The sequence below is a fragment of the Leptinotarsa decemlineata genome, unplaced genomic scaffold, assembly GCF_025532065.1.
Source record: "Leptinotarsa decemlineata unplaced genomic scaffold, Ldec_3_MD MMD2_tig00026328_RagTag_RagTag, whole genome shotgun sequence".
In the NCBI taxonomy this organism is placed as follows: Eukaryota; Metazoa; Arthropoda; class Insecta; order Coleoptera; family Chrysomelidae; genus Leptinotarsa; species Leptinotarsa decemlineata.
The window spans coordinates 27640724-27663809 of NW_027412688.1; the positions used below are offsets into that span (position 1 = coordinate 27640724).

The window sequence follows — 23086 nt, forward strand, 5'->3', positions numbered from 1 at the left end:
GTACAAATTCCGACTACATGAATCAGCCACTATTTTCACTGCAGCCCAATGTTACAATAAAACTTCACCTGGAGATTTTCTGATAATTACAAATTCTCCTAACTCCCTCAAATATTTGTCAAGGATATATATCGACCCATTATTAACCAATATGATCAAAGAAGAAATGAAACTACTCAGTACCTGGTCAATGACTCTCCTATGGGTCCCTTCACTTTCTGTAATAACTGGCAACGAACTGGCCGATAAACATGTTTGAAAAGCTCCAGAAGATCCAGCACTTACACTCGATATGAAAACATTCCCAACAGACCTAAACCATTTTTTCCACCGGAAAATTGTGGAAACATGGAATCGCCATTGAGACCGGAAAACCTTAAAACTCAAGGAAATCAAGGCCGAATTTCACCCTTGGACCAACTAAGCAACCAACCCCCACCATCAAGTCTATCATTACTAGGCTGCTTGACTAATGTATGAACATCGGAAAAAAGTGCCGCAACAAGAATGTTTTGAAGTGCCCATGACTGTTAAACATGTATTGGTAGTTTGAGTCAAATATTTCAAAACACGAACAATATCATCAAATTCCTTCAAGAAATCAATGTTTTATTCAAAGTATGATGCAAATAACAATTGACATGATTTACTGTTTATAGAGGGTATTTCATTAAGCGGTTTCTATCTTCCAATTAAAATAAAACAAAATGTGTGTTAGATTGAAACTTTTATTCGTTTGAAAGAAATGTGTGCCATCATATGTGGAATATGAGATGGTTCAAATGTCCCACGGCTCCTATGGGTTGGGCGCATCCGAAACGTCCAATTCTCCACGACTCTGGCGCATAAATCAGGCTAAATTTGACCGATGGCATGGGTTATGTTGGCTTTGAGAAAAGCTGTAGTTTGTGACTTATTTGAATACACCTACGGTTTAAGAAAGAAAAGCCCACAAGAAAAAGTCTAAGGGGGTCAAATCACGCGATCTCGGTGGCCAGTTCACATCACCTCCACGTGAGATGACCAGGCCCCTAAATCGCTCGTGCAAAATAGCCAATGTGGCATGAGCTGTGTGGCATGTAGCGCATGTCCGCATGTCCCGCATGTCCTTGGTATCCAAATCATCCAATTCAGGCCAAAATAACTTGGTAACAATCGGCCTATAGTGCTCACCGTTCACAGTGATGACCTGGCCTCGTTCTCAAAGAAATATGGACCTATGACACCACCCGCTCAAAATCCACACCAGTGACTTTTTCGGGATGCATTAGACGCTCTTGAATCTTATGTGGATTTTTCTCGTCCCAAATTCGACAGTTTTGTTTATTAACGAACCGTATTAGGAATCACACGTTGAAAGGTAAGACATCGTTAGTCCTTAGCTCGCACAAGTTTCTCAACTTCTGAGAGTTGTCGTTCGTATGGGGGCGGCAGCTGATAAACGGAAAAACAGATTTTAAAACAGATTTCATCCAGAAATGGGCCTCATCGCTGAAGATGATTTTTCGATTGAGATAAGGGTCAGTTGCCAATTACTCCAGAACCCTTTCAGCGAACACACGTCGTTGTCTATGGTGGTTTACCTTCAGTTCCTGGGTCAATTGAATTTCAAACGGGTGCAGGCCCGCAAGTCACGACGCAAAATTCACCAAGTTGTGTTGTGCAAATAACCGAGTTCTTATGAGCGATGCGCAATCGATTGCCGCGGATTTTTCTGCACACTCTCACAGACAGCGGCGATGTATTCGACAGAACAGAGCACCCATTTTGATAAAATGTTTTTATTATTTGCACGCGTTGGTGAACGATATATCCATCCATGGTGATTTGGCAGAACAGACTGAATAAATGACAACTGATTTGACAGATGCAGCTTCAACATGACCGTTATCAAGTATGAAACTTGGAAGTCCTTATTGGAAGACACATTATTATGAATAATAATATATAATAATAATGTATTATTGTACACCGCTAATAGCCGAATGCTGATGCCGTTTATGTGCCAAATAAAAAAAAATATTGATAGAAGAAATACTAGTATTTGGCACGTAAGTTACTTAACAATATTTTACATTATGCTGAAGCCAGAGAACATATAACAATCGCAGTTACAAATGAATATTGGTCCTGAAAAGTTTCTCCAATATCATATCAGTATTCATATCGGTGGTTCGTCATCTATAGAAATTAGGGAGAATATCAATCATCATGTCAATCGTGGGGAGTTTTAATTCACTGTATGTATTGATGATTTGAATGATACATGATCAGATATAACATATTTGGAAAAAAAATTTAGGTACCGAATTAAATAGTATAACAAAAAACCTCAGTGTTATTATAGATATAAGCGTTTATTCAAGATTAATGATCGACATTTTTACAGTCTTTATAGCTCAAACTACGTATATGGGTTAAAAATTAATCGCCTCCTGACTTATATATATGTAAAAAACCTAAAAGATCAAGGATAATACTGAAAAAAAATTGAACTTAAAATTACTTCAGTCAGTTGACTTAACTGAAAGATTAAAAACTATAAATTGGTAATTCAAAGCATCCTAACCTAAACGAAAGTAGTGACAGTGTTTTATGATCTGTAATCCAATACTGACTGAAAATCGTAGAGATCAAAACAATTTCAATACAACAAAGTTCAAGTTGTGAAGTTGCTAAAAAATAAATAAAATTTATAAAATACAGATGGGTTGTACAAAAAAAGAAAATGAAATGAAAAATAAAGTCGTTGACGGTTACAGTTGCAAATAAAAGAGATTATACATTTTTAAACTACGTTTCATGCGACAGATCAGATTATCTAAAAATACTCATTGCTCTATACAAATCAAATCAGTCTAACTTAAAATGGAAGTGAAATTTCGGAACCATCATATCGAAATTCAATCCAGGCAGTGACTGAATTTATCAGATATGAGGAATTCTGGATTATTCCATAAAACTTCTGTATCTGTATGGTTTCGAAATTTCATATCCTACGTATAAACTCACAACACACCTAAATACTAATTTTGTATACATTATTTCGAGATTATACTTTTGATACCAGGAACTTTTGTCAAACCACGTGGTTGTACCACGTGATAATTATCTAATTTTTCGCACTAGACATTGATACTACTGCTAATAACTATAGTTATATAAATATTTTGCTTTGTATATGTCTGAGATGAGGAAGCATTTAATCTTCAATGTGGAGTATTTTCCCTACGACGGCCATTTTTTAAGGTTTGGATTGTTTTATTGAATCACACATTAAACACACACATGTTTCAGTGCCTGAGATTAGTTCAACATTACTGTCATTATTAACCAGAGTCTTTTGTATATCAAGTTCAGAAAATTTTGTGACTATAGCAAACAAAATTATTTTAGCATCTTTATTTCATTTGTCATTTTCACTTCAGAAAATGATTTTGTTCGAGTTGCCAAACCTGAAAATACACGTTCGTGTTCTTACAGGACGTTCCTCCGGAAAATGATCTATTTTCAGTTCTTGTAAAACTTTAAGGTGAGTGAATAACAAACAATCCTTGCACCAATTTTTGATTGATAGCCAAAAACAATTGAAAGTACACTACCCGGCGTTACTCTTTCACAAATATCGTTGGTATCAAAGGTTATGTTGTTCGGTTAATGTTATTTTGTAGTGAGTTTTATGCAATTCTGAAAGATTTTCACAGAAGGAAGATTTATTTAGGAAAATATTTCACAACAAATAGAAACTTTTTCAATTTAAAAATGTCGGAATCTAGCCAATAAACTAAGAATTGTTGTTTCAGAATACCTAATAGTAATCATAGGTATCGAATAATTATTCAATTTGAGTTGTTACCTATCTTTCTAGTATAAAAATTTCAACAATTTTTGAAATTTTGAAAAGGTACGTATGTATTTTTCATGAACATTTATTCGAAGTAGTCAATTATCCCGATAAGAAGCAATAATATGTATGAGCTGGGGAATTGACAGAAAATATAATTCACGAATTCTTTGGAACCCACAGAGTTATTGGAATACAGAAGTTCAGAAAATCACAAATATTTCAAAACATCTGACAAAATAATGTTTTTGATCTAATAAATACAAAATAAACTCAGTACTCTATTTAAAATTAGAAGTCCAGGGAAGAAGCTAAACATTGTACTCCTCATTTTGAAAATTGGAGATTAGAAACTTTGCTAAAATTATGTGATTACTTGAAATTCCTTTGATGTTCTAAAACAGTATCAACAATTCATAGTTTATAAATAACATCAAGTCTTTCTATCAAATTTTGAAACACACTATCTTCATTCTGGCATTCAAGTTTGAATATATAAATGTATTGATAATACTAATAATACTATCGAAACATCTCCTCTCTCATCAGCAAGTACTGTTTCTGATTCACTGATCCATTGAAAATTAGACCCAGAACATAAGTACAAACATAAATGACTCATAGGAATATTGTACTAGAAATACCTTACCTAGAAGAAGTTATTGAAATTATATTGTCTGTCGTGATATATAGGTTGTTCACGTTAAGAAGAGAATGACGTCACAAGATGACAAGTTACGGCGTTGCCAGCATGTGCACTATTTCGAATTTAAAATTTTTTTTGTGCTGTTAATATGTTTTATTGCTATTATCCTTACTTACTTTTAGTATTTGTTGAGACTATTTCGACAATGCTTTAGTCATATTGAATATACGCAGGTCTTATCAAAACAAATGATTAGTTCTGAAAAGAAAAGAAATACTGACAGTTTTCGATTTTCTTTCGATTCGGCAACGTCTGAAATGTTACTATCAGTTGAGCAACTTACAAAAGGAAATGTTACTAGTTTCATTGCTGTTGAACGCATTTCAGTGGGAATTTTAACGTTGTTATGTTGGATATACAAAATTATCAAAAATCTCATTCTCTTCTTAACGTGAACAGCCTATATATAAACGATATCCTTAAATCCAATCAATTTTGACATTGATAATACCTACTTATTTCATTGTTGGGTTGTTCTTGGATTCGGGACGAACATTGAAACAAAAGATAGAAATATTCTATTGAAAAAATAATGACTATAAGGATTAAATGCTTCGAAGACTTCTATATATAATATAATCCACGTTTGTAACTTTTGTTTCCAATTATATCAGAGGAACTACCTTAAGAAAACTATATTATTCATCAAGAATTATTAGCAGAGGCAGTGAAACTAACACTATATCAAATGGATATTGAACGTTCACCTCAAAAACGAACAATCGAATAAATAAGAATGTTATAAATAAAAGAGAGTAAAAAACAGTTCAAATTTATCATAGGTATAAAAACTGGAACAGTAGATGAAATACAGTCACCTACTGACATCACACTATTATAAATAAGTATTCCATCTATTGGAAACATATTTCTTACACCAGAACAAAAGCACTGTCTCGCGACGCGCGTTTAGCTGAACAAGTTAGCATCACCAGGAAATTATTATTGATCAAACAGTCATCGAAAGTCAGTGGTTCTGTTTTGGTGTGTGTTTTCAACAGGTTGATCAGGTTGATTTTACAGATTTCTAATTCTATCTGTTGAATACTCGTTTTTATTCAAAATTAATGAATTTAACTTTCACCACCAAAGTGGTAATCATTAAGCAACCAAGTCAAACCTATTTTTTATTCATTCTAATAGACATACCGTCTAAGGTTTACTATCAAACACTACAAAGTATACTTTCTATCTAAGCTCCATACTTTTTTTATGACTACCGAAGTCTTGTATTCGATTCGGGAGACATGAATGATTTCATAAAATAAATAAAATCTCTAAAAAATATAGTCATAATATAAGTCATAATAATAACTGTCTCTCGTTTCATTTCTATCAAATAGATTGAGAAATATTAGAAAGTACTCATTCATGATTAGCTCCAAAGAAATTTGTAGTGTATTTAATCACTGGTTTACTCAGGAACCTCGAGAGTCATAAAATTGATCTTACTTAAAATTATTGGTAAAATTAAATAGCATTCTATAAAGTAAAGGCTGGTTCACAGAACAAAGTTTTACATCATTAACGAGAGAAATATTAGGTCGCTCGTACACTGTCATTAAAAAAAGGAGCTGAATTGTGGAAAATAGTTGTTTTCTTTTTGGGGTCACTTTCTTTGATTTTTCACAAAAAAAGCATCAAGTTCGAATTGAGTTTGGTTTTATGAAATTCAACTTCATTGAAAAAGCGTCTCAAAGAAAGAGTTCTAGCCTCGACTCAGGTAAATGAAGCTTCCATTGATTATCACTAGTTTACAAAATTTACCTTTTTGTCTGTTGCCGCGTATTTCATGGTGTCATGACAGTGTCATGACCTACTTTTGTCAAATCGACCCTCAAAAATTTTGTGCAGCTCGAGTTACTTTGTTTTGGATTTTTACCATTTAAGCGTATTTCTTTATCGATAACGTTCATATTTTACTGTGCTTAGATAAGTATCAAAAGTTTTTCCGACATGAGTAGTTCCAAGAGACGTTGTTTCCGCTATATATGCGGAAAATGTGTGTTGAACAAATGTAGGAAAGTTATATCAGAGTTGGTGAAAAATACCTATTTTGAGTGTTTTGGGATGGACTTGGATAAACATGAGAAGTCTTGGGCTCCTGATTGTATTTGTAAATTGTGTGTGGAATATTAGAGATTATGGAAAAGTGGTAACAGAAGTGCCTTCAAACACCAACTATTTGGCGAGAACCAAAAAATCATACGGATGACTCTTAATTTTGTAGTGTGAACATAAACGATTTAAACACAAGAAGTACCCATATCTCCCAAAATAGAGATTATACCTATTGGTTTGTGACAGTTATGTGATGATGGTTTTTGATGACCCGCAAATTAGGCAACTTACAAAAGATACTCAATTAAGAAATTCTATGCCTGAGCTAGAATTAAGGGTTTGGACAGCTTTCTTTGTGATGCAGAACTTACTCGGAAACAGAAGATCAGAAAATGTTACGCTTATATAGATGACCTTTTACAATTAGGAAAATTAGGGTGCAATTAGAGCATAAAATTCCATTTCCTCCAGAGTGATCTGGACAGATTTCCGGAAAATTTAGGAGATATGAACGAAGAGCAGGGAGAGCTCATGCATCAAAACTTACGCATTATGGAAGATCGTTATCAGGGTTTCTGAGATACTAACATGATATCTGACTATTGTTGGTCATTACCCTCAGTCTACACATCAAAGAAGAGCTTTTTCAGAACTCAATGATTTTTTTCTCACCAAATAGATGTTTTTTCTGTTTTATATCTTCATAGCTGAAACTCAAAAACTAGAGCTTATATAAAAATTTTAGTTATATATTTAAAATTAGGATATAAGCAACAGCTAAAATTTTATCGGCAACAGATGTACTATAAACTAGTGTTATCATAGTGACAATTTTCCCAAAATAAAAATAAAACTTCAGTCTATGAATCAACTATCTTTTTAGTTCTTTGATCGAGTTGCATCGAGATGAGACTAAATCTAAGTTTACAAAAAAATAAAAAAATTATCCGCACATTATTTATTGTTACTATGTGAATTTCGAAACGAAATGAATATTTGTATTTGTCAACACAAACTCCATGCCTACAGTTTGGAAAGCACAAAAGCTCGCCTAATTACGTAATAGCAGCAAGTAATTTTGCCTTCGCAAGAGTTACGGGAATCTGATAATCTGAACGACTTGTCTGAACTGACTGTTTAGCTTCCTTCCTATCATCAGAGGTATATGATTGTGCTGACGATTGACTCTGACGACCTTTCCGTAAGTTAATAAAGTTGACTTGCATTTGGTTTTGAAGTAAGCACTGCATCGCCATCTAGTTCTGTCTTCGTGTTTTAAATAAACTGAGTATTCATCGCCGTCTATGATTAATTTTGGATGTTTTAGTCCAGGAATTATGTGAATGACTCCTGAAAATGAGAAATGTTAGAAACAAGATTATTAAAAATATTCCTAACTACTGCAGAAACTACACGTCACTGGTTCTACCGCAAAAATACTTTGGGATGGGAAAAATAAACGAAAATGAAAATTCACACATTTTATTAGTAAATGATTGTGCAACATACAAAAATGGTGGATTAATTTCTTAATTTCAATATCTTTTCTGCCATAACCTAGAAAAAAATGAATATGTGAAGTTGTAGTTAGGTGTCATAATGGAAGCAATACGTGTCTAAAATTCTGAATTCATAATAATAATCGTCTTTATTATTATTATTTCATCAATAGAAGGCGAGATTTAGCCAATATCTAGTCTTACATCCAAACTTCCAATGATAAGACATTAATAAAAGTATTAAAAGGCCGACAGTTAGCAAAATAAACTAGAACACACAATAACAAATACAAAACGAATAGAAAAAATATCACTGACCTCAAGAACATGAGCATAGCGTGCAGAATAGTAAGTTGCGAAGTGATGACCAATATTCACGCTAGCGAACTGATGTTTCCTCATACACATGATTTTTATTAAACATGCGGCAAAAAATTGAAAGACTGTTCCTTGGACTATTCTAAGAATATTTAGTCCTTTGATGATTTTTGATAGGGCGCTTTGACAATAACAATTTTGGTAATTTTAAAATTGTTAACGTAGCTGAAATGCAAGTTTAGCGTACAACACTGGACCTACCAAGTAATAAAAATTCTAACAATTCCTATCTACAATACCTAACTACACCTATCAACAACATTCCGATTACTACAAACAGCTGCAGACATTCAATTTGCTGTACGCAATTAGAAACGATCCTGGTGTTTTTGAAATAGTTCGGGAGTCAATGAGGAGAAGATTGGATTCTTGAATCCGAGCGGGGAGTAGCCAAAAGACAGAATATCCTTAGAGTAGTCCAAGGAATAGTCCCTTAAATTTTTGCCGCATGTTTAATAAACACCCTGTATTTCTTGAAGGCGGCCAAACTAATTTTCTTGACATGAGTTGAGATAGATTGTATAGTTTAACGGCGTTATAAGTGAAACCCCTTCGAAACATAGCTGTCGTGTGAATTCTGTTTAAAATCTGTTTTTCCATTAATCAGCTGTCGTCCCCATAGTAACGATAACTTTCAGAAGATGAGAAACTTGTGCGAGCTAAGGACTAACGAGGTCTTACCTTTTAACGTGTGATTCCTAACACGGTTGCAGAATCATCCCAGCTTCAACCAGATAAATTATCTCGAGAAAAATATCTGGTCGAGGCGGGAATCGAAACCACGGCCTTCCGATCGTGAGCCGGGCGCACAACCACCGCGGCCAATTCCACAATTATATTTGTACCTGATATTACCACCATGTCATAGTAAAAATTAACCAATAAGTCCATTCCCACTACTTTCATTCAAAAATTCACAAAGTTGTCGGTGATTTCGTAACGAAGTATGGAGCCAATTTCGTTCTTTTACCATAGGCGTGCGCTCATATAAAAACGAAACTTAAGGTTATTATACAATATTTTGTGGTGAATTACTTATAACCAACTACAAAAACTAAAAACAATAATAACAACAGCGAATAAACTAAACACAAAATCAATTTCCGACCGATGTCTGTGGCAGCGTCAAATCCTTCAATACTACAGCATTGAACGCGTTGGATGAGAATCTCATCCTAAGAGCGGTTGAAGGACCCCGGCAACTCGAGCGGATCACGTGATAAAAGAGCCTACTGGTTGTATTATTCTACTGTGACCATGTGTTTCACATCTTAAAAGCAAAATATCTTTATTTATATCAACGTTATAATACAATACTTTGTAAATAAACACAGACATATTCATGAAATTTCCTAGCGCCTTCCATAATAAGCTGATCCAACTTAGGGCGCTTTTCAGCGCCCTAAGTATATAAATTTGAAAATGTCCGTATAGGACGAAACTGCAGTAACGTAGTTACAAATAAAAGTGGTACTTTTTGAATCTTATATACGTAGACATTATCAAATAAAGTCACAATATGTTAATTGCGAAAGAACGAGAAATTCACAAAGACTTTTTCGCAAATTCATGTTTAATATGATTCAATTACTGTATGATGTTTTGAGCGAGAGAAACACTCCCATGAAGATAATTTTATCGTGATTGTTTTTTCAACATTTGTCAGCGAGGTACCATTAATGGAAATGTTCAAGTTATTCTTGGTAGAAAAAAACATCAATTTGGATTTCAATGAATTAATTTTGAAATTATGCAAAGTACCCAAGCTGAAGATTTTATCGAGGTTCTAGTTAATGTTGTTTTGAGCTTCGATTAGGTTTTCTCTACGAAAGCTCAGTATGAGCTGAGTGTCATCCCCATAGCCTGAACATCACACCTGGTTATAGACTTCTATATATCAAAAACAGGGGACCTCAAATAGTTCCCTGGGGTACACCTGCTATCAAGTTGACATAGTCCGAATATCCTTCACATAATTCAATCTTCTTCTTTCTGTTATGGTGGTTAGAAGCGATAATAGACAGTGAAAAGTCAGAAAAGCCATAAAATCAAAATTTTGCAAGTAGTAGGTAGTCTGTAATTGATAGTATCAAACGCTTTTGAAAAATCAGGAAGGGTCAAAACACTGATCTGATTTTTATCCCAGTTACTGATTAGTCCGTCAACAACGTGTACCAAAGAGTTAGATTCACTTAATTTAGCCCAACATTTCCAACAACGTTCGTAAATGCATGTTAATGAATTAGCAAATGTTTGCATTTTTTAGGTTACAGAGTTAGGTTACAGGTACAAGATTTATCTGTCAACAATGGTTACAAAGTAGATTTTATCGGCTGCATTCTTCCAGAAAAGCTGTGAAAATAAGCCATTCACCAAGTATATTCCACTTCAATAAGCAATAATTAGCGTCATAGGACATTGACATATTCTGTTGGACTCACCAATAAGTTCGCTCGTTTTTTGGAAACAACAGACTTGGACTATTTGGAAGAGAAAGGTTTGAAACTCAATTTTTTTAAATGCTTAGAAATAATAGACTCAAGATTTCTGAAAATTTATTGAATGACCAAATAGAATTGAATTTTTCTTCTCTTCTGAATCTGTTTTCTAATGTGGAAATCAGTAGTTAGTTTATTACATGTTTTTAAAAAAAATTGTTTTTCCGTTAACCAGCTGTCGCACCCCTACGAACGTCAACACTCAGAAGTAGAAACTTGTGCGAGCTAAGGATTAACGAGGTCTTACCTTTTAACGTGTGATTCCTAACACGTTCATTAAATGAGTTGATAAAATTATTAGTCATTACCTAGGTAAAAGGTCACATGAGCCAAATCATTATTCACATATTATATTCGGTGAGCATACTTGAAGACTGGCTGTAAGTCGAATTAACTGAAAGAACAATTTGTTCAGGTCAGTCTCGACTCACCTACAGTGTAGGTTAATGGACTGACACCTATCAGAAAACAACTATTCCCCCGGCTAATACCACGAAAGGCGTTGGAATACATCCAACAGGTGTCAGTGCAGGAATCTTCACAGAAGAGAAAACCCTGGATGGAGATGAAAAACTAACCTGTTCGATGTGCAAAAAAGAAGAAAATGCACAAAGTCCGTATCAATCCATAAATTGCCTCGTATTTCAGTAATTCATTTTCTTCATTCTCTCCAACGGAAAGACTCAGAGAAAAATTGAATGTTGCCATTGCCTTTTCTTTAGAAGGATTAGATATGAGAAATTATGCAGCAGACAATGTGGCTCCTTGTCGTTACAATCTACATGCACTTTCGAATCACAATGGGACTACTTACAATGGGCATTACACAGCATATTGCAGACACAATTAGAGTGGCACGTGAAATGAATACAACGATTCACACGTGTCCCCATTTCCACCAAAATCGCTCGTGAGTGAGAAGGAATATGTGCTCTTTTATGAACAGGAGGGAACAAAGCAGCACTTTTGAGGTTTTTTTCTTTTTCTCTTTTAATAAGCTGAATCCTATTGGTCAATTTGTATTTCATGATTCTTTTGTCAATCACAGAAGTATTTCCTGCACAACGTTAGGGCTTAGTACTACGTACTAAATGAAAACAGCAATAATTAAAGCCATAGTGTAGGAAAATAACTCACGTAGGGCAAATTCGAATACATATAATAAAATAACAACTTTGTTCAACTTCTAATAATATGGACTGACTGTTTATAGTAGGTGTTCAAATCTTTATCGGCCAAGTTGGGTTGATGATTATGTTGATGATACATTTTGACAACTTTTCCGTAAGTCAACAGCGTGGATTTGCACCGAGTTTTGAAGTATTCTCTGCAACGCCATCTCGTTTTATTATCGTATTTAACATACACTGAATAGAGATATTTGTCGATGATGAGTTTTGGCTGTCTAGGTCCTGGTACTACATAGATGATTTCTGAAAACATTTCGACATGTAGATTTATATAAGGAGGTCGGTATATTAGACTATAGATCGTATCCCAATGAACCACTATTTAAATATTTTTTACGAAACTTTTTCAACTCCCCTGACTCCAATTTGGTTTGTGAAATGTGCGTCAAAAGGAGTACTGCATCTCTGTTGTGTGGAAACAATGTTTTTGTTTTGTTCTAATTGTTCTAATTCTTTTTTTAAGAATGTTCTATGGAGCAACAAAGTTTATACAGTGTGTGTCACATATAGCTTCCATAAGGAGTTTGAGATAAAGTATTGCAAAACACATGTTGTAACAAAAGCTTCAGATATCAGTGTTTTGGGATTTTTCGGAATATTTTTCAATATACAGAGTACCCAGTAAGAACGTGTCGTAACTAGTGATTCTAAAGTTATAACAAAAATATTTTCAAAAAATATGTTATTTGAAAAAAAATTTCAGAGTGTAATGAATTCAGACAAATTGACACCTGAAACTTTTATCATATACAATAAAATATATCAAACATTGTTTCATTTCTTCATCTCAATCTTAGAGTGGAAGTTCAGTGTGACATAAACTGTAATTTTCAGAATGAAAACCGAAATGTAAGGTTTCAACAACAGACTCGCATAACTAATTTTTTCGTTTTCGTTATATAAAACATTATAATATATATATATATATATATATATATATATATATATATATATATATATATATATATATATATATATATACAGGGCAATTCAAATTCGTTTCTGTACATGAGGATCTCGTAAACGATAAGAGATAGAGTGGCAAAGTTGTGTATTTTAGAGACCTATTCAATGATGTAAAAAAACCGAATATAGCTCTTTTGGTTCTGGAGATATATAGGAAAAACCAGAAAATCCCAAATTATTTTTTTGCCTATATCTTCTTTATTCGCAGACATATTGGAAATCTATCCATATTTCGCTATTGGCACTTGATGTGGGCTATCAGAATAAGTCCATGAATCTTTTATACAGGGTGTCATCTGACTTGGGCCACCTCCATTTCTCACCTCCAAATAGAAATCCTCCTTTGGCAAGGAATATGTATGTTGAGCTATACCCGAATCGTCGTATTCCGAATATCCAAATGTTTAGACGATTAGAAAAAAAATTGAGGGATTATGGTGCATTTGATAGAAAGAAAACAAGAAAATGTGTGGTTACTGGAAGTGCGAGGAATCAAATAAATGTTGTAGCAAATGAGCAAATATTACCACATAAAAATTTACATAGTTGAAACATCTTTTTTTTATTAAGGATTGGCCAGTTACAAAAATTATGCTAATCAAGATTGTTCTTTACGAGAAAATGCCCACGAAATGGGGATTCCTGTAATATCCACCAGAACTATTTTGAAAAAGAACAAATATAAATGCCACAGGATACGCAAAGTTCATCACCTCAAAGAAAGGGATTACGGAAGGAGAGTACGATTTGCGAAGTGGTTAAGACGTAGAAATAGGGAAGTTGGAAACATTTGTAAAAAAATAATGTGGACGGACGAATCAAAATTCACCAACAATAGTTGGGAAATGAATTCCCAACCATTGTTGGGATAAATTCGATGGCTACTTAGATGAATTGCCACTGAATATCCGCCATGAAATACAATACAACAGGACTGCGTTCCTTCCCATAATGCAGCAATAGTAAGGGAACATTTAGATGCAATATTCCCAAGCAAATGGATTGCAAACAATGGACCCATTACCTAGCCAGCTCGATCCCCAGATCTTACTCCTTTAGATTCGTCACCGTAATTGCTAGTATTCAACGGATCTGAAATGCTTCACATTGAATTATTTCGATGAAATAATATCAATGTGCATTATTCTTTATGAAGTGAAAATTACTCAAAGATATGAAAAATAATTTAAAATTAATTAGATCAAGTCCACGTCTGGGAAATTTTCAAGATTTTGGTCATTGATCATTACATTTCAAATCATAAATGGGAGCTTGTAGAAAAATAATTTTAGTGTTCCTCCTGGCATTGTAAAAATTTTTAATACCCAAAACTTTTCCTTCTGCTGTTCAATAAAAGAATTTTCTATAATTCATAAATGAATGAAAGTCATTCATTCATTTCCAATTTACCATGGATGAATGATAATTTTTCAGGTATTCGAGCAAAATTAACATCTACAGGTAAATATATAACTTATTGAGTAGGTAATAATATCTGTATGTCTGAATTTCATTAGTTCGGACTTCCATTTTCTAATATTGTACAAAATGATTTGAAATCTCTAAAAGAACCAATACAAATGAAAATTTTTAAAAAATATCTGAAAATAACAATTATATTCACCAAAAAAATTTTGAAATGGAATTTTAGTGAAAATACAAGTTAAAATAGAACAATGAAACGAAAAAATGAAAAAACTGAAAGATTCCAAGCCAAGTTACTTCACGATGTTTCTTTTTCTATCTTTTCTATCTTTTTCATCATTCTACTGAATCATGTGCCTATGCGGAATATTCGGTAAAACAATTGTCAATTTCAAAATACATAATAAAAATTAAATATAAAACTTAGGATATCATTACCTAATTCGCAACTTCATGCACTTCTTATAACAAAATTAATCAACAATCAGTTTATATTTTATTGGTTGAATTGGTTGAGTCAATAAAAAAATAGATGATACAGAGGTTGCATCACTAGGGCTTTCATGATCATAAGCTTTTTTTTAATATGAGAGTAAGAATTAATCATCAGATTCCAGTTACACTACTTCAACCCATTTGTCATATATATTGTTTTAAATTATTTAATAAATTCATGTAAATAATCATCGAACAGATTTTATGTTCGATGTGTTCAGAAATCAAATGGAATGAACAACGTGTTATTCACTTGAAACTTGACACTCTCACCATGAATGCCAAATGCACTTCACAACTTCACAAAACAAACTGCATCCAAATCCAAACCAACATTTTCAATAGAACCTCTAAAATGTCAGGTATAAGCTTTTCAATACCTGAACTTTGTTACTTTCAACTCACGGCCTCTGTTAGAGCATTGTATTTAGCATTACTAACAATAAGACAAATATAAAGATTACTGGTTCATAAACCTTTCCATTCAAATATCGAAAAGGATGAATCTATTTTTCATTTGTAGATGTCTACGGTTGTAAAGAAATCTATTATACAAGTCATTACTTCTAGAATATCATGTGTATCAAAATGAGACGTGGTATATGTCACAACATTCACCAATGGGAGAGGGGAACTATCGAATATTACTTAATTTTCGTTCACTTCCGGTTTTACCGGAAATGGATCCGGTTTCTAATTTTGAAATTGTACACACTATATATATTTCAACATTTTTTAGTTTCTCGGATAGCTCTGGATTAGAAAGTAATACTTTCTTTTTTTAAAGTCATTAATCTGATGATTTCAAGTAATCAGTTTCTAGGATTTAAAAAAGTTGGCAAAATTGTATTTTTTGACAAGCACATTTCAAGCTTTGTTTGAAGGTGGTTCACAATTTTTCGTGATGTATTTCATCAGTTCGGACTTCCATTGACTAATATAATATAAATTGATTTGAAATCCCTGAAAAAAAAAGATTAACCGAAAATAACAATTTTATTAAACAAAAATCTGAAATTACAAAAAAATCAAGTTACGTCACGACGTTTCGATAGTTAGTATCCACAATCGTCTTCGGGTTATCACCCAGTTATTTTTTTGGTTGTAGCTTGTATGTTATTTTTTTGTAATTTCAGTTTTTTGTTTATTAAAATTGTTATTTTTGGTTAATTTTTTTTTCTTCAGGGATTTCAAATCAATTTATATTATATTAGGCAATGGAAGATCGAACTGATGAAATACAAGCACATTTCAAGTTTTCTTTGCAGAACAAAACGCTTACTCAATAATACTTCTGCTTTATAACTAAGGTTTAAAAATTTATGCAGTGTGTAAAACCCAAATGGAATAAATTCATTATTTCGGTTACTGTACATATTGAAAAAAATCCCGAAACACGTCAAATATAAATTAAAATTTGCAACGTGAAAATGCTGGCCCCTAACTTCAACCCTCTTCGAGTGACAGGTACGACCCCCAATTTTTTAAATGAAAAGTGAAGGTTCGTGATATATCGTTTCAAATGTTTCTGGATTCTCTATTTAAAAATGATATTGCTTTCAAGTTTGTTGCAACAATCAAGATAAAATAAATTAAAATCATGTGGTTACTGAAATTCGATGAAATACACTCAAAAACTAAAATGTAATGCAAAACGTAATGAAATGTAGAATACTAAAAAGAACTGTGGATGTTAACGAAGTAGATGCTCAAAATGTTCACCGTGAACGTCTTGTCAACATCCCAATTTCAAATAATAGTATATTATGCAACGATCATGTAATGATGGTTATTAATACACGAGCATTAACCGGGATACGAAACGAGCCGAAGGCGAGTTTTGTATGGTATATGCGAGTGTATTAATAACCATTACATGAGAGTTGCATACGCTATTTTTTCCAAACCCGATAAATAATGAAAAACTATAAATATTATATTTGTATTGAACACATTTACAGTAATTAACTCATATTTTTTTTAAAAAACACAAACTTAATGGTATTATCATGGATATATGAAAACTATAAAGATTCTAATTATATTTATATTGAATATAACAACTGTAATTAATCTGATCTTTTAAAAATATTGGAGTCGATGGTATTCCTTCTATATCGCTGTTTTCAGACATTTTGATAATATAGGTAGGTAATATGAAAACTGATTTTGACAAATAAAGCAATTAGTTACTTAGGTTAGAATCTAGGACAAACAAAGGAACAGGATTCTTGATTGAAAAATCATGGGTTTCTATTGGTTGATAATCTGTATCGTTATGAAAAATCTGTATCATAATGGATATCATTATGAAACGGATTATGATCATATAAATGTATTGTTAGAGTACGGGTGTAGAAAAAAGTCATTATTTAACATATCAGGCGTGACAGACCTAATCGCAAGCGTTATTCGTTCTACAAAGTAATTCAAATCTGAATGTTTAATTTTGTACACATTGTTCTTTACATATCCCCATAAAAAATGTAATGATGAAAGACCAGGTGACTGCGCTGGGAAACGTTGTATCGAGGTAGTGCCGGACATTAACTTGGTAATGTGGTGGTGCTCCATCCTGCTGAAACCATATCATATTCACTAGAACTTGAGGGTTTCCTGAATCAGGCTATACATTTGCTAAACTTGGAAGTTTTGAAGTGGTGCCAAATAATTATAGCCATTCAAGTTGCCCTCAATAAAAAAGGGACCGATGATATGGTTTCTTACAATACCTGCCCAAACATTAACTTTTTGAGGGTATTGCGTGTGTTCTTCTCTCATCCAGTGAGGATTTTCCGTTGACCAGCAGCGACAATTTTGCCGATTAGCATGACCATTAAGAGACAAAGTAAATTCATCAGAAAAAATATAACATCTTCTAATTGGATGATATTGTTATCCAACATGTTCATTATTTGCTCACAAAAAAAGTTCTTCTATCAAAATCGTCTTCCATGAGGTCCTGAGTAGATATCATTTTATAGGGATGCATTTAATTTTTTTTTAATATGTTTACTATTGATGTATGGCTAACATTGAATGACGTGTTTCACGATTTTGTCGAAATATGTATTGTAACCGAAATAATGTTTATTCCATTTGGCTTTTACACACTGTCAACTGTCTAAAACTGGAAGTTAAATATAAAGTGAAAGTTTGGTGTATGGATCACCCATGAGAGTTCCATAATTTCGTTAAATTTCAATGAAATATAATCAAAATAAAAAAGTGGAAAATATCATAAAAATTCAAGAAATGCTGCTGAATTGTATGACCAGAGATCCCAAACGGCAACATACCGCCCATCAGAATTTGTCGTATGTTGAGGTGAAAAGAAAAACGAAAGGCGGAACAGAGATTCATCGTAAATGAGGCAACTGAAATAATTTGTTTTAAAATAGTCGATAAATTGGTTTCTTCGAAAGGAATAGGTCGAGAAGAGAAGAATAATAAAAGAGTCGAGTTATTGAACATTCATTATATATAATTATAAGAAGAAAGCTATTACTACATGGGCTGAAAAGTCTCAGGCCTAATACATGAATGGCGCTAGTTTTTCAGTTAGTACTAACCTTTAAAAGAAAGCTGAGTGGAGAGCAACTAGTAAAACTCGTCCAAAGCGCTCGAAACCACAACAATCGACTGTAGAGGTTATGGCCTCAGTATTTTGGGATGTGCGTGGTGTAATATCCATCGACTATCTTGAGAAACGAAATACCATCAACAGTGAATATTATATAGCGTTATTGGAGCGTTTGAAGGCCGAAATTGCTAAGAAACAACAGCATATGGCAAAGAAAAAAAATTTTTTTCATTAGGACAACGCATCATATCACAAGTCAATGAAAAAAATGGCAAAACTACATGAATTGACTCTCCTCGATAAAAAGACTTAACATATTGTCTCTGGTCTGGATTCCTGGTCACACTGGCCAGGCAAAAAAGGAGAGTGCTGCAAACAGCTTCATCGGACCAGAACCTGTCACTTGGTATCGCTTTAGGCTTTGACAAACAAACACTGAACACCTGGATGAAGATTTGAGAACTTTTGGCAATATCTTCCAGGATTGGCTCACTCCAAGGCGTTTGTTTCACCCTTCGAAGCTTGTTCAAAGCTTCGAAGTTGTTGGACTACAGTAAGTCTCTCAGACCTTCTTACAGGTCACTGTCATTTGAGTCATCATATGCAGAGACTCGGACTGTCGGTAGACAGTGTGTGTCGCCTCTGTTTGGAAAATAATGAAACAGAAGAGCACATACCTTGTGCCTGCCCCACTGGGGACCGAATCAGGTTTTTAGAGTTCGGCAGAGCCGTACTCTTTCCATCTGACCTGAAAGACCACTCACCATACAAACTAATCAGCTTCGTTAAGAAGCTGGGTTTATTTGGTCGAGTATGAATAGGTGTGAGCCATAATAAACCCTTGCGGATTGCAGTGGAAGATCGAATAGACCGACTCACTTTGAATTTAACCTAACATGAATTGAACTTCAAATTGCTCCCATATTGAGCGTATTCGCCAAATTTGGCTCCCAGCGACTACTGACTGTTCGCACACCAAAAAAATGGTCACCGGTGAGAAATTTCGCTCGAATGAAGAGGTTACTGCTGGAACCGAGGCCTACCATGAGGCAAAATATAAATGTTTCTACAAAAGTGATATTGAAATGTTACAACTCGAATGATTGTGTGGCTCTCGATGGAGGTTACGTTGATGAATAAAGCCAAATTTGAACCAAAAAAATCGCGTTCAAGTTTAAAATCTTTCACAAATATGTTATAGATCATGCATAGACGTTACTTATGAAAGTACGTTTTTTTTTTAAGTGAAGAGGGCTTTTTCTTCCACTTCCACATCTTTGAAAAGAGTTTATTTTGAACTCAATTGCTTTCTGCCTTCCTTCCGAAGTTTCTCGCATTTTCCTGTGTGAAGATAGAAGAGTAGAAAGCCAAAAAACATTCCTTTCCCAAAATCACATTTGTATGCTGACAATAGCGATAGACGGGTACTGTTTTATGACCGGCTGCCTCAAAGTCATAGAGTTAACCCAAACTTCATCAATTTTATTCTGAAATACTCGGTACTGGGCCCAACAAAATTGTCGTGCGATGAGGTTTGGCACCTACGTCTAGGCTGATATCGTTGGAAACATGATAAGTGGTGCAATGTTGTTTCAAAGTTCAAGCAAAGTGAGCAGTTTTACGGCCAATTTACTTTCATAATACCAGATACAGTTCTTGATTACTTAATATTGCATTTCAATATTTAGGTTACGAATATACATTACCGGAGTTCTATTTCAACACCAAACCCTTATTTTTAAAACCTCGACAACGATTCCAAACAGTGGTGCATTACAAGGTTACAAATAATCCAACAATGATAACAATAACGTTTATTCATTGAAGAAACATATAAATTACACTGAGTAAGCTGATTTAAATGAAAAGAAAATCACTTGTTTATGTGATTTAAATAGTTATTGATTGATTTCGCTATTAACATCCAAAATAGTTTTCTTTCTTTACATATTTGTATATACCATACAAACATCTAACTGATATTCAAAATATCTTCGCACATTTCTATATCAGACAGATTGATCTCGTTGGTCTCATATATGATAAAATATGAATGTAAATAGAAACAGATCATCCAAAAATGAGCACTTTTTTCAATCACCAGAAATACAGTACTCTTCTCGACACGCGTTTCACCAACAAAGTGGGTGATTTCAGGAGATAAAAAAAGGATTTTGGTTTTTCTGCTTCTCCTGAAGACGCAAAATTCTTAACAAAACGTTGAATGAAATAAAAAAATTCTCACAAATCCACTAATCTTCAGTTCAAACCAAAATACATGCTAAAATATATCCAGAGAAACAGTTCTTCAAACTATTGTATATTTTTCTATCCAAACTAAAAAAACAAATGCCCATTCATAAAAATATAGGCTGGAAAGTACTTCAGGTTCCAATCGACCATGACCTATCTGCCCAAATTTTTTTCTCTCGCCGATTTTCAGTTTAAAAAATATACCATCGAATAAAACTGAGTTTTTATTTAAAATAAAATAAATATACCAACAAAAAACAGCCCACCCAACGAATAGAATGGAGTAATTTTCGGTGAAAATATGTTATTATCATATTTTCGAAAGTGTGAACATCCAATGTCTGAAAAGTTTCTAAAATATTTGTAATCTAACAGAGAATGAATTAATCAAATATTGAAGTTACTACAAACAAAATATTTGGATCAGGTGAAAAGTAAGTAATATCGAAAAATAAGGTGCATATTCATTTATAACAAATGACCCGTAACGTAACCGCGAACAGGTTACGTTACAGAGAGTGAAGACAAAAAATACTGTTGCATGTTATTGAAAACCACTTCGAAACGCTCAACCGACAAAAGCCTAACATTAGTTAGACCAGCAAATATGATAGGTTACGTTAATTGATATGGAAACGCATCTAAAGAACGCTAATTTGTAAAGAAACAAAGTTATTGCAAGCTGAAAGATAAATAAACTGATGAAATAATTGAATAATAGGTAAAATGTCAGTAGTGTACAAACAATAAAAATAGAAATCAATACTTGAATTACGAATCTAACGACTAGTAATTTACCAAGAAAGGAATAGTTAAGGCATTGACAATTTCGTCTGTAAAAAACGAAGGAAAATTTCGACAAGGAATGGGATCACAATCAGGACATTGGCCAAAAGACAAGAGGACAGAAGACTGTCGGAAAGGATAAGAATAATTGCATTTAACAAATATAAAATCTGTTTTAGATCTGGGTACAGCATGGATGGCAACCTCACAAAAACCTAGCCACCACATGCAGACAACGACTCCAAGAGTAGTAATTACTGGATACCGATTCATGCGGCAAGTTCTATATCCGTGAAACTGAAGGTTTTCTTAAAAATCCGTATAGGCGAACACAAGAGGAATACTAAAGTTTATGCGTTATTATCTTACGACAATGGTGGATATTATCAATCGAAACGTCGTGAAATAGCTGCGTTCGAAGGCTACTTTCCTATTTTTTATTCATCATCAGCACTTCTCTTCATTTCATTTTGTTATTTGCATATGAAAATTTTATTTTTTATTCCAAGCACTTATTTCCATTTCAGGTCACAAAAAACTGTTTTTTCACGAGTCAATATTGTTATATTGTTTAATTTGTTCACATTTTTTGAGATTCATCATCTAACTCACCGTACTATTTCGGTACCATTATTTACTTTGTGCGTATCCATTTGTGAAAAACGATCCGTAACGTAACTGCGATCACGTTACGTAACGGCTAGTGAAGAGAAAATATTGTTGTATTTTCATTCGTATTACTTTGTTATACGTGGACTGTTGAAAAAATAAGGTGAATGTTCAAATTTCGCAGGCTTTGTAAATTCAATTCAAGCGATTTTGAAATATTTATGTTGGTACACTCCTCTTGCACATATGTTCACAGCTTCAGCTGTTTAGCGTGTTTAATCTGTTGATGAGAGGCATAAAAGAATTTGCCCTAAACTTGATGTGGAAAATAGAATAAGGTGCTCAAAAATATTTGAAATATTGACAGTGGCATACGGTGACTGTACTCTGAGTCAAAAAAAAGTTTACAAGCTCTTCGCAGAAAGTCGAGAAAATTTGAATAACGACGCTCGCCCTGGACGCACCAGCACACCAACAACCGATGAAAATGTTGAGAAAGTGAAGAAAATCTGTTTTGGAGAATCGTGGAATCACTATTGGAGAAGTTGCTGAGGATGTTGTCATATCGGTTGGCTCATGCCATGCTTTTTTTCCGAAAATTTTGAGCACGAAGCGTGAGGCAGCAGAAATCGTTCCAAAATTGCTGAATTTTGGCCAAAAAACCGTCGCATGACCATCGCTCAGGAATTGTGAATGACGTCAACGGCGATCCAGATTTGCTAAAAAGGGTTCTAACTAGTGACAAATCATGGGTACATGGTTATGATATCGAAACCCAGGTACAATCGTCCCA

General features: G+C 33.7%; 1 protein-coding gene across 16 annotated transcripts in view; it reads right to left on the reverse strand.

Annotated features, from left to right (window-relative positions):
• LOC111504582 (uncharacterized) overlaps positions 1-23086 on the reverse strand; it is a 377607-nt gene that overhangs the window by 104911 nt on the left and 249610 nt on the right. The window contains exon 4 of one of the 16 annotated variants that reach the window (XM_023159213.2): positions 2337-7961. The exons of 14 other annotated variants lie outside the window; for them this stretch is intronic. In XM_023159213.2, coding sequence (XP_023014981.1) covers positions 7705-7961 — 257 coding nt within the window. In that variant the 3' untranslated portion in view covers positions 2337-7704. Of the gene's footprint in view, positions 1-2336; positions 7962-12128; positions 12420-23086 lie in introns of those variants that run through there. One more of the 16 variants, XM_023159215.2, reaches the window with a different exon arrangement.